Source organism: Capsicum annuum, chromosome 8 (assembly GCF_002878395.1).
Source record: "Capsicum annuum cultivar UCD-10X-F1 chromosome 8, UCD10Xv1.1, whole genome shotgun sequence".
NCBI classification, from domain to species: Eukaryota; Viridiplantae; Streptophyta; class Magnoliopsida; order Solanales; family Solanaceae; genus Capsicum; species Capsicum annuum.
The window spans coordinates 140,414,007-140,426,770 of NC_061118.1; the positions used below are offsets into that span (position 1 = coordinate 140,414,007).

General features: G+C 34.1%; 2 protein-coding genes across 5 annotated transcripts in view; one reads left to right on the top strand and one right to left on the bottom strand.

Annotated features, from left to right (window-relative positions):
• LOC107839106 (protein TIC236, chloroplastic) overlaps positions 1–2,098 on the top strand; it is a 60,819-nt gene extending 58,721 nt beyond the window's left edge. Inside the window, exon 24 of the mRNA XM_016682466.2 lies at positions 1,636–2,098. Within this exon, the coding sequence (XP_016537952.2) occupies positions 1,636–1,782 (147 nt within the window). The 3' untranslated portion in view covers positions 1,783–2,098. The remainder of the gene's footprint in view (positions 1–1,635) is intronic.
• Positions 2,099–2,743: 645 nt separating this feature from the next.
• On the bottom strand, positions 2,744–10,748 carry LOC107839107 (psbP domain-containing protein 5, chloroplastic). Of its 4 annotated transcripts, none has more exons than XR_001665018.2 (12): positions 10,533–10,718; positions 10,268–10,425; positions 7,598–7,706; positions 6,912–6,961; positions 6,563–6,630; positions 6,376–6,474; positions 5,844–5,903; positions 5,653–5,712; positions 5,524–5,578; positions 4,573–4,622; positions 3,100–3,399; positions 2,744–2,916 (listed from the first exon to the last, which is right to left on the bottom strand). XR_001665018.2 is itself a non-coding variant. In XM_016682467.2 (11 exons), exons 1-11 carry the CDS (start codon positions 10,598–10,600, stop codon positions 3,301–3,303), a joined length of 876 nt encoding a protein of 291 aa, XP_016537953.2. In that variant the 5' UTR covers positions 10,601–10,748; the 3' UTR covers positions 2,968–3,300. The 4 variants fall into 4 exon arrangements, 2 of the variants coding, with proteins under 2 accessions (XP_016537953.2, XP_016537954.1); XR_001665017.2 differs by having other exon boundaries at positions 2,744–2,933; XM_016682467.2 differs by lacking the exon at positions 2,744–2,916 and having other exon boundaries at positions 2,968–3,399; positions 10,533–10,748.
• Positions 10,749–12,764: the final 2,016 nt, after the last annotated feature.

Genomic DNA, 12,764 nt, shown 5'->3' on the forward strand with positions numbered 1-12,764 from the left:
AATCCTGGTCTAACGGGTGACCTTTAGAACCTACGGTGGCATCGTAGTTCTGGAACTTGAGAACTTCTACTAAAGGTCTCAATCTAACTGCCAGGTGAACCTCCATCCCTGTGTTCACTCGGTGCTAAGTACTACTTCCAACTAAATGACATTGATAACTGAAAATGCTCAATAATAATAATATTCTGAAAATCGACAATAAATGCATAATCTGTAAGTATTCAATAACATGTAAGGTGGAGAATCTAGCATTCGTAAGTGTATGCATGAAATCCTAGGTCATCGGGTGTTCATAACCCACCATCTCTGAAGAATGCAATTAATCATGGCAATATTAAAATCCAAATGTAATAAGAAATCTCATAATTCAAGTCCAAAAATCAAGAATTTATCAATATAATGAGACTTTATAATTCTGAGTATGGAAAGTTGCTCAAATTTATGGGAAAACATATATCCATGGTTTAGTTAAAGAAATAAACTGAAAACTTAAGAAATAAATACTTTCCATGGAATGCCTAAGCTTGGAGGGTGAATTAAACTTAGAGAATTGAGTAATCTTTGGGACTCAATGGGTGAAAGGAAACCCATTGATGAAATCTCACATACCTAAGGTTTAAAACCTTGAAGAAATCTTTGGATTTGAAGCCTGAAGTTGAAAAACCCTATTTCTTGCTTAGAGAGGAAATTACCTCTTTCTCTCTCTAATCTAAACTTTCTAAGTGTTAAATGAATTTTGAGGAAGGGGGGACTTATGGGTGTTCTAGTCTAATCATTCAACCCTTGGAAAGCTTAAATGATGTAGTTTTGGTGTTAAAATGGTGAGAAAAGACCAAACAATCCCTCAAAAATCGTCGGGGAAACTCCTGAAGCAGTCCCAGCGGCTTAGGCTACGACTCGTAGGGTCTAGCTACGAATAGGAGCCTAAATTGTAACCAAAGGACCTAAATTTTGGTCCCCGCTGCCGTGACGACGAGTCACCCGACGACTCGTAGTGTCCTGACGACGACAAGTCGTCACTGGCAGCTTTGACAGTGCTTTAGTAATTTGGTCATGACCTTTTACTCCGATATTGGATTAAGGCGAAATTGGTAGCGTTGGAAAGCTAATTCAATTATCCGTCTTTTAGTGGGTCTTGAGGTCAAAAACTCTTAGTAATCAAAAAGTTATGCTCGTTTGAAGCTGACTATAGCAATATTCTTCACAAGTATTCAATCGGTAAGGGATATTTTGATTTGTCTATAAGCTAGGAGTTGTCAGAGGCCTTAATATATGTCTAAATCACTCATCAAACTATCAAAACATGATAGTTTGATTTTTGCATGAACTTGAAGCTTGGTTCTAATATTGACTTGGATTTTCGGAGTGTTACAACTTATTACAGGACAAACTAATTATTCACTGTTTATTACTATATATTTTTGGATTTCATTCTGTAAAAAGGTTATCAGATAACTCGTGACCACAATGAAACTTTTGAACAGATACCATGATGTTCTTTTACAGTTTAGCGACGAAGGAACAGAGAACAGTATAGCTCACACTATTTATCTGTGGCCTTCTATTTAGTCATAATGTAGTTTTATGTCTCTATCTATTTGTCAGTAACAAAGGCTTTTCATCTCTGTTTTCCAGGCCTCTGTCGTAAGGCAGATGAAGGACTCTGAGATGGCAATGCAATGGACCTTGATATATCAGCTGACAAGCCGGCTCCGGGTGCTTTTACAGTCTACTCCATCCAAGCGTCTTCTATTCGAATATTCAACAGCATCACAAGATTAAGCTTAGGTTTTTGACCGTGTACATATTTGTTTCTTGCTATAGGAGCCTAGATGTCTAGAACAACCCCCCAAAACCATCCTCTACTTGTCAGCCACAGGAGAACTAAAAAAGGAAACCTCATTGCTGCATCTGGATGATCTTGATTAGTTGTAAATTTCATTGTTCTTTGCTAAAAGAAGGAACAAATGAGCATGTTTATAGGTTATCATTACTTCTGGTTCAAATATATGCAAGATGACTACTGTTATATGTCTCTTCATCCTGGTAATTTTGAGTTGAAGGACTTAAACAGTTGCATCTCTTTACTGATCCCAAAGCTATTTTTCCTTCAATTTTCTGGTGTGGACAGAACTTTGGGTTTCAGGATAAGCATATGAGAGCATTCTTTGACTGACAGTGGCATAATGAGAGCAGTTCCCCTGTTTGAATTCAAATGTCATTTGGAACCGATGCAGATGCTTCTTTTTCCTATTCATTATGATTATGAACATCGTCATGTGAACTTTAGTATATATTTTGAAGCAATCAAAAATTAGAATGTCAACTTTACATTAATATCTTAAAATGATTAAGATGACCTTAAGAGATATTTTTTAAAAAGTATCCTTACAAGAGGAATGACAAACAATTGAAATTGAATTTGAGGGGCAGCGAAAAGTGATTTCAAGATCACAAAAGATATTACTGATAAAATAGTAAACTTTTAAACAAAACATCTGTGCTTACAAGCAAAGTCATAAGTTAGAAAGTGAATAACTTATGTATGACTTTTGGACAATTTTGGTTAACTTTTACTGTCTCGCTTAGCGCATAAATAAACCAAAAAAGTGCTTATAAATAGGTCTTCCCATCCAAACTTCCCCAAAACACCTAATTGTGCTTCATGATATGTAATATAGTAATTTAGATTAGTGTACTGTAGCAGAAGTGGCTTGGCCAAAGCAGAGACTGAAGAAGCACCTTCAAACACACAAGCAGATCATTTTTTCAAAATATATTTTTCATTCAGAGAAACATATGATAACAGAACAATCAGAAAAATACAAAATAAGTCATCCAATATCATCTCTATATTACAGCAGTGATTCAAACTCTTCATCAAATAAATCTTCCCATCCAAACTGCCGCTGCATTCTGCAGAAAATTCAAGCCTGCAGATAAAGAACTTGTAGTAATCACACCAAATTTTTTTTTTTTGTAGATAAAGTGATTTTATTACCAAGTAACAGTTACAAATCAAAATAAAGTAAACTGGACAGGCTCAGTTTACATTTGCATCCTACTTACCCTCCTATTCTATCAGTTTCTATCAATTACCTGCACCAGTATCCAAATTGCATTACATAGGATAGAAGTTTAGAGTCCGTAGCACATTGTATAGTCTTGGCCTTGATTTTCCTCTCACATGCACATCTTGTACAACTTGTTTTGCTAACATTGCAGGAGTTCTGTTCACCTTTTGAAAAATCCTTTGCTACCAGGAGACAATATTAATCCTAGCCACACCTTGAAATGCAATCACCAAAACCTCCATGGATCCTTGTATGGAGGAACATAGTTTTCTGTGGGAGGAAGAAGTCGGAAAGATGCCACCGTCTTTTCTAATGCGAGCCCCATCTGCAAAATAAGGACTATGTAATGAAATCTGCAGCATAGCATAAATATTGGAGGGGGCGAACAGAAAAAGTGAAAAGTTCTCCACGATGGGAGATTAGCCCCGCTATTTTAGTTGTTGCATCTAGCAAAACAATGCCATGCCAAGATTGAGCAACTAAAATGAAGAAACAGAGTTTTAATTCAGAATCAGAATCTGTTTCCTTTTCTTTGCATGTGGGTTAAGAAATGGACCTTGAAACTGGAACAACCCCAAGAGTTAGCTCATGTGGGGAGAATTGCCCAAGACTATATCTAAGGAGACCACAACTCATACATTCAACCAATGTGAGATTTGACACACACTTACATGCCTAGGACTGGACACTAGAGCATGGATAATATAACGTGGATGCCCAACATTAAGAAACACCAACAAGGATTGAAGGATCTGAGATTGATACCATGTTAAGAAATAAAATTTGGATCTAACTCAACGCCAAAATCTAACTCACAAAGTAAGAATTATCCAAGACTTTATAAGCAGAACACAATTCATTTCCTCAGCGAATGTGGAACTTGACACAATGTGTGTATTTGTTTTCTTTATCAAGTCAAGAAAACAAGCCGGAATCGCTAGTAATGGCTGGTTGCTGTACGGTGCAATGGTTAAGAGTTTCGCATGTAACGAAGGCGTCACAAGTTGTCTCTTTCGTAAATACAAGGTTAGCCTATGTATAACAGATAGACTCAATGTGGTTCCCAAACCCCACACGTATTGGGAGCTTAGTGCACTGAATTGCCTTTCTTTATGGGAGAATGAAGCATCCATGTAATGTTGTTTAAAAGGAACGATAAATTGATCCTGTGACAAGAAGGCTTCAGTGCTGTAGAACTTCACAAAAAGAAACGCCTTCCATCGAATCTTGTAAGGGAGCATCACAAACAATATCTCTAGATAGCACTGTGCCCGTGATGATTACCAGCTGAACTTCTTAAATGTCTTCATCATTTTCAATGAAATACAGAAAGGAGCAAAAATATCATCTGTCGGGTTCGTGTACGGCTATTTATAATACTATCAAGTATGCAAGGGCTGTGCTGGAATACTGTACAACTAAATGATACAACCATTATGTAATATTATAAATTCTTGGAAAAAATTCTAAATGAGAATCACAAGATAGAACCACTTACTTTTTCCCATTGCTTGCCAAGAGTGGAAGCACTAAAAGTATACAAATAACCTGAAATGACAAGCATTCTCCAATAAGCTAACCAGCAAATTGATTCCTCTAGGTATATCAAACAACAGTACACATTTCTAAGAATTCCATGCCACTGAAACACATCACTTTGGTTAAAGGTACAACATATCTTGAATTTATTACTGACATTTATATTTTTGAACTATTCAAAGAAGACATTAACTTTATCAAATGTTTATTAGACAAAGTAAATTTAGAAAACAGTTATAAATCCAAAATAACGACATATTCCTAATTTGTCATGTCCTCAATAAATTTTTACATAAGATTCTTTTATTCTTTGGAAAAGATCAAGACGCAATGAAGTCATAACTACCCCCGTACTAACCCAATGATATATGCTTGAGGAACAATGATCAACCATATCCAAGAAACCAGATCAAACCAGAAAATAAGCACTTTTTTGTACCACCTTTTAAAGCCCATCTTGACTATCAACTGAAAATCTTAAAGGGTTGATTGATTACACAAGGATAAGAGATTAAAATCCTGGATAAAATCTGGAGTTAATTTATGTTGATTGATTACACTACCACAATTGTGGGATTTTTTTTTTTTGTTGTTGTTACCACGCTCTATGTAGGATAACATCCCGAAATTAGTAACAGTCTTGGGATAAAACAACAAAAGGACACATTTGCCCATCTCCAACACTTTTCTCCGAAAATCAAAAGGGCAGCCCAGTGCATTAAAGCTCCCGCTATGTGCAGGGTCCGAGGAAGGGCCCAAACTAATGCATGCATTAACATTCCAATACACTCTACCAAACGACCCCTTAGCTAAAAAGTACCTCCTACTAATAAAATGCGCTTTCATTTTCACCAAAATATTATGCGTGCGAAAGTAAATAAGATGAAGACTAATTATAAGTCAATTTTACCGTCTCGTTCAGCTGTTGAAGCAACATAGTGGCGGAAAAGATTCGGTTCTTGAGCCTGCATGTCACAACATGAAATATGAGAGTCGTCGAAGATCATTCAGGATTTAGATTTTAACTTAGGAAACTTACTACTCTGGTTGGTGATTTCCGAACAACGTATTCATAGTACCAATAAGGTTCACCATCAATCTAATTAGTTATAAAAAAATAAAAGAAGGTAGACTTAGTGCATGCTGAATACAAAGTGAGTCCAAGAACTCATAAATGATAAATCATGAAAATGTATAACACAGTTACCACATGAGTGAGAAGAAACTCACTTCAGAAGCATGAGCATCAAGAAGTGAACTTTCAGCCAATCGCTGAGTAGAGGTTACACGCTGTTGAAACATATGAAACTGTTAACTCACACAGACACCATGATGGATTTATTTTGAGATCCATGCAAAAGAAAAGGGCAAAGAATGGGCTGGGCATTTCAAGAAGTTTTTGAAGGCAGTCCAAGAAAGAACATGTGCAATAATCCAACCAATGTGCCATCTACTTAAGAGTTTATGTAACCGAATCTCCCACGAGAAATTTTTTGATGCATGAACAACTTATTTGTTTTCTCTGGGTGATCAGTTCAAAATTGTTATCATTTATTCTCAAACAGAGCAATATGTAAGCTACATATTGTATTGGCGAAGTAGAAGAAGAAGCTGAAAATCTGATGAACTAGTAAAACATCTACTAACAAACAGCCAGGGTTTGATATGCAAACCACATCATATACTTGCTAGACTCAATTATTTATTTCTTCCTTTGGAGACGTACAGTCAGTTCTTTGAGATGGAACATAGAGTCAATTACCAAAGCAGATTTATCAGACAAAACAGAATCAGCAACGTCTTTTGCACGCCATGTACTTTTCTCCTTTGACTTTAAGAACTGTGAGTTGGGAGGACCTATCTGAACAAACATGTTGCATTAAGTCTCAAAGAAAGAACAGAAATATGGTCAAAGTTAACAAGAATAAATTCAGGTGTAGAGGAATAACCGAAACAGAAATGATGAGATTATCAATGATGTCAACTCGTTCAGACACAATGCGAAGGCGTGCATCAGCTGTGTGATATATCAACAGATGGAAAAAAAAAATCATTAAACGAAAAATAAAAAACCGCACTTTAGAAGTTTGTGACTCAAGTATAGTTTTTTTCCTTTTGGGATAAATGAAAGTATGTATAAGTAGCCTATGATAGGGCAGCAGTGCTCAGAGACACTTGCCGCGCAGTTAGGACTTTTACCTAGTTCAGTGACTTCCCTAATATCCTACCAGAATATCGAATAAACCATATTTTATGTATCACCTTCTTTGAAATGGGAGACAAGCTACACCAACTTACGTGATAGTGGCGCAGCCGATGAATAACGCTCCGGTTTTCTGGTTTCCACCCTTCAAATAGATAAAAGAGTGAGGTTCCTACAAGTTAAGGATGCAGTGCATGAAAATAGAGGTTTTCTTTCACATGGTGAAAATTACAACTCATTTATATAAAATAAAATAAAACCACAAGACGAACAAATACAAAATGGTTGTTAAGCGAGCCGCAAATCCCTACTTGTGAGATTTCATTGGGTATGTTGTTGTTGTAAGTGAGCCGCAGAACTGTGTCCGCGGAAAAGTGTACTATACAGAACAGAAGTGGATTTGGACATTAAAAATGGATAGAGACTTTTGGCAAGTGAAAAAAGAACTAGAAGTTCTTACTTTGCATTATGAGATTTTAATAACTGAATCCAGGGGCAGGAGTTCAGTCGAATGTATCGGTGAAGGTCCCCTAGGACTGTCCAAACGTACAAAAGGATTTGAATGTGTACTTCAGCAACTAGTCTTTTTATTCCAAATATTGATGAAAAATAAATTAGAATTTTCAAAGGTCTAAGCATCTTTGGCCTAAAATTATCATGCCCATTATTTCTGAGTATAAAACTCATAAGAAACCAGCATGCATGCTAAATGATTTTCTTTCTTCAATTTCAAAGACACATGGAAAGCAGACAGGGACCTAATAATAAAGCTATTGCTTACCATTTGAATACAAACTTCTTAGATGGCATTTCAATAGGATACAAGTATGAATAGGCATTTATGTCATCGACAGATGAAGCCATTTTCAATTCTTCTTCAGCACTACGACCTGCATATAGCCAAGCAAGTGTCTCTTCACTAAACCTAAAAGCGATCAGAAAATTGCAATACAATATTACAATATTTTCCCTTGAAACAGGGATCTCTACATTAAGCTAAGTATATGAATAAAAATTCAACTGTATTTACACATAAAATCATGCTGCCCCGAACTAACCTACATAATACACTTCAATCCCAGATGAATTCAGTTGTCAAAGACATGTATTTAACTACCTTGTTAATTTTTAACCATCCAAAGGTTCCACTTCCAATCAAGCCAATATACGACGCAACAATTGAATATACTTCTGGAAATACCAGTAGCTACTGCTTTGCAATGAACAAGTATTAAAACTTAAGTGAAAATGAAAGGAAGTACCTAATTGCACCAATTTGAGAGTTCATGGGGCTGATGAGTCCAAAAAGTTTACTTGGGCTAACTTGTTTTTAAAAGTTTAAGACGGTGGGACATACTTAATTTACAGAACGAGATCCTGCTAAACGATATGCTTAATCCATACCACCTGAGAAAGCATTAAGGAGTCCCCCCCAACAAGTTCTTTCACTTAGTTTTTAAGTGGAAGAAAGACAATATACCCTTCAGTGTCAATATTGCTTCACGGTTGCTGTTAAAAGGACACATCATCCTTTTATTTACCAAAAAAAAAAGAAAAGAAACTATACATAATCTCAATCAACAATGCTGATCTTCTGGCAATCTGGAATGAATGAAACAATGACAACAGAGAGATGGAAAATGGTCCCCGTAAGCATTTGGTGGACAATTTGGAAGGAGAGGAATTCTAGGTGCATCAAAGACACAAGCTGTTCTTTACAGAAGATTAAATCCAACTGTGCTCTTTTTTTTGGGTTTTGGCGCAAATCTGAAAATTAGATGGTCATGATGTAATTTAGAAATATTAGGATCCTTGTAAGAAGAACAAGGATGTTGTAAATATCTTTTTGGATTCCGGTATTTTATGCTGATGATTACTTATATATAAAAAATAAGTTACCTTTATTTATAAAAAAAACTCAATCAACTAGGAGAGGACCTAGTACAGTTTTCAGCATACCAAACTAACCGTTTCTGACTTGGATGTCCAAACATCCACACACCCGGCATTGGTTTTGAATCAGCTGCAATATTATATCTTTCCTTCCTCTCCAACACCCCACCAACTTTCATCTTGATTCATTTTAAGGTAGTCTAACAAGGTATACAAATGCCAAAGCTACACTTTATCCCTCATTTTACTTCCTACACCTCCATGCGGATCAAATAAAGACTAAAAGCACAAATAAAGCATAGGTTTTATCTGCAGTAACAAGATTTAGGGTGAAACAACTAATTGCTGAGTCCTAATTACATGTATGGCTTCCGTGCTTAGTCCATCCAGATTTACTTGACTACTTTCTAAATTATAAACTATATTGTTTTCTCCTTTATCCAGATTATTCTGATAACCATCCTAAACATACATGTGTTTTAAGTCATTATCATATAAAGACTATCCCTTTATGAATATAACTTTTTTCCTCAGTCCTCAAAGGACTAATCTATCTTTTAAAGCTTTTCTCTCTCCGGCAATTCAAACAAAAATAAACTAGCATTGTTTCATATACCATGAAAATTGGTTGACATACTATTCCACTTTTTAACGATTCAAAATCCGTCTCAATTTAAGTGTCTTACGTTACTTTTTAGTCCACCTCAAAAAGAGTGTCTTTTTCTAGATTTGGTAAATTTTCCTGTTCCCAACATCCTACATGTTATGTTGCTCGGACTATTCAAAAAGTATCGACGGGTGCGTGTTGGACACTCCAAAAGTAGTGCATTTTGGAGAAATTTAACACGGGTGCAACAACATGACAAATTTAAGATCACCAGACGTAAAGGACTACAAACATCTTTAATTTAAAACCACAAGATTCAAAAGTCTACCTTCATTTCTTAAACGTAGTGCCCAGTCAAACTAACAAACTTAAATTGGGGCGGAGACAGTAATACAACTACTCCCTCCGTTTCAAATTAGTTGGCCCTCTTTCTAAAAAATTTTGTTTCAATTTACTTGTCCAACTTATCAAATCAAGACTATTTTACACTGATTCTTCCCATTCTACCCTTAATGGGTATTAAATAATCTACACTTTTCAATTTTTTTGAATATAACATTTTTATAGTATCAATACAAACTTTATGACTTGACTTTTTTCCGTTCAAGGTGTACTACTAGTATTATTCCTATAAGATGACACGACACCACTTTTATACTATGACCATAACCATTTCAACCATTTAACTTGTAAATCTAGCGGCTGGCTGCCGAAAGGGTTTCTAACTTATTGGGACAAGGAAAGAGTTCAATAATGTTAATAAGTGACTTCAAATGACAATGCTGATATTTGTATTATCATTAACATTACAAACCGAAACAGCAGCCGAGATAAGGTAAGAAAAATTTCACACAACACAAACCCCCCTCCCAAAAGAATATATATATATATATTGGAATGATACACCCCAATTAAAAATAAAAATGCAAACTTGACAGAGTCTATTTTTACCTGAAAATGGGAAAATAAGAGAGAGTGAAGAAGAAAGAGCAATGAAGGTTAAGTCCCTTCTGGAAACCCCACAGTAGGAAGTGGGTTCTTTGCACAAGTGTGAAGATGCCATGAATTTGCCACATTTCTTTTGCTTCCACAGAATCTTGCTCTGCTTTCTACAAGAAACCAAAACCAACTAAAGGTAAAAAAAAAAAAGTAATGTTTTTTGTTAAGATAAGGATATAAAGAAAGGGAGAACATAGGAGGAAAGAAAGAGTAGTACTTTGAGAGGATAGAAAGATTGGATGAAGGGGGCAATAGAGGAGGAGATGAGAGCAGAGCTGTTGCCATGGTTTAGGCTCTTTTCAGGATTTACCTCATCACCTCAAATCCAACAAAAACTACTACACTTGAAATAGAATAATACTATAATCCCGGGCCTAAAACGCCGTCTGGAGCCTAAAATATCTACCTATGAACTTAAAATATCTTCTTTTCTATTTATTGATCTAAAATATACATTTTATATACTAGATCAAAATTTTTCATTTTTATTATCTTCTTTCACAATACCTCCATAAAAATATATAATATATTTATACCATAAAAATTCATGATATATTTATATATTATACAAATTATATTTATATTATAAAAATACATAATACATTTATATCATATAAATTATATTTATACCATATAAATTATATTTATGCCATAAATATATTTATATCATTTAAATTAGATATAAAAAGTTTATACCATGGAATACTGAAAATATATATTTATGTTTAATAAATAAGTTTTTAACAAGAAAAGCACTTCCGACATAATGAGATATACCATAAATATTTATTTTATAAATTATATCAAAAATATAATAATACACTGACTTTGACATAAATTATATTTATACAACAAAAATACATGGTATATATGTACTTTTAACATATTGATTTTTATTCTATAAATATTTATCCATAAAAAATTATGGTTAACCCGTTACATTAGAAGTAAAAATACACGATAATAAAATAATATTAGACGATTAACATTTATGAAAAACAAAATGAAACATACACGAGCAAATAATGGAATACTTAGTTTATTTATAAATATTTGAATTTTGAATATAAGAGAGAAAATTTGAAAACATGAATTATCTTTTCCACTTTTAATTTGAATATTGAAAATATATCTCTTAAATTGAGGTGAATTGATAATTAATTATAACATTAAATTATGAATTATAATTATCTTTTCTGATTTTTTTAAATGGCTATATATCTAAAAAAAAATATATTTTTTTTAATATTGAAAAAGTACTATTATTTATGTAATTAAGTTTTAAGGATGACCTTTCCATGTAATTTGTCTAAATAAAAGGACAGAATAGACTCAATAGGTGGACGGAAAGGACATTTTAGGTCAAATAGGTAGGTGAAAAGGGCATTTTAGGCCCAATAGGTAAACAAAAAGGACATTTTAGGATCAATAGGTAGACGAAGGGTGTTTTTGCACAATTTTACATAGTTGGGGGATATTTTAGGCCCTTTTTCGTAAAAAAAAAAGTTCAACCTTTGAGAGGTCATTAAATTTTAAGGATTCTTGTAAATAAAAAACGTATTCACTTTATTTAGTGTTTTTAAATTTGAAATTGTATTTGGATATATTCAAAAGTATTTTAAAATTTGAATGTACTTTTTTATAAAGTGAGAGAAAATATTGAGTCCCAAAAAGTGAAAACACCTCAAGAAGTATTTAAAAAAAACAAAAATTGTGAAAACGTATTCTGGAATACACATTTGGTTATCATGGCCAAGTAATTATTTTGAAATAAAATGAAAACATATTTCAGAATATTTTAAAATTACAATTATGTAATTAAAAATTCAAAATATGTTAGGGAGTTTAACTAGTATCCACCAGTTAAAGCATAGAAGGCAACTCGAACTTTACATTTATTTATTCGTATTATGAAAAATTACAAAAGATCAATCGTGTAACACCCCGAAAATACGCCCTAGACGTCACACAGTGCCCAAGACTACAAGTAGTCCCAAGCTAACCCTTTAAGCCTTCTAACAACTTTGAAACTCATAATAAAGATAAACTTGACATATGAAATCTTGAAATAACTGAATTAATGTCTTAATTGAAAGTCTTAAACTTTGAAATCTTGAAACCAAACACTTTTAAGTCTATAACCGAAATAGTCAGACAAGCCTCTACTTCTAACTAGAGAGCCAGTGGAACAAGCCCCAGCTGACTCGAACTAAACAGAATCAAATAACTAAAATACTTCATTAATAGCAAGTTTGATAAAATGGGTCCTCGAACTATGAGGACTCACTAAGCGTCGGGATGTAGGTGGAGATGCTCGTAATCAATCACGCTGCTGGAACTGAGCACCAGAACCTACATAATAAAATAATGTAGCACATAGACTTATATGTGGATCGATACTTCTGGAATGTACTGAGCATGTGAGGGTGAATGCATAAGTAAAACAATA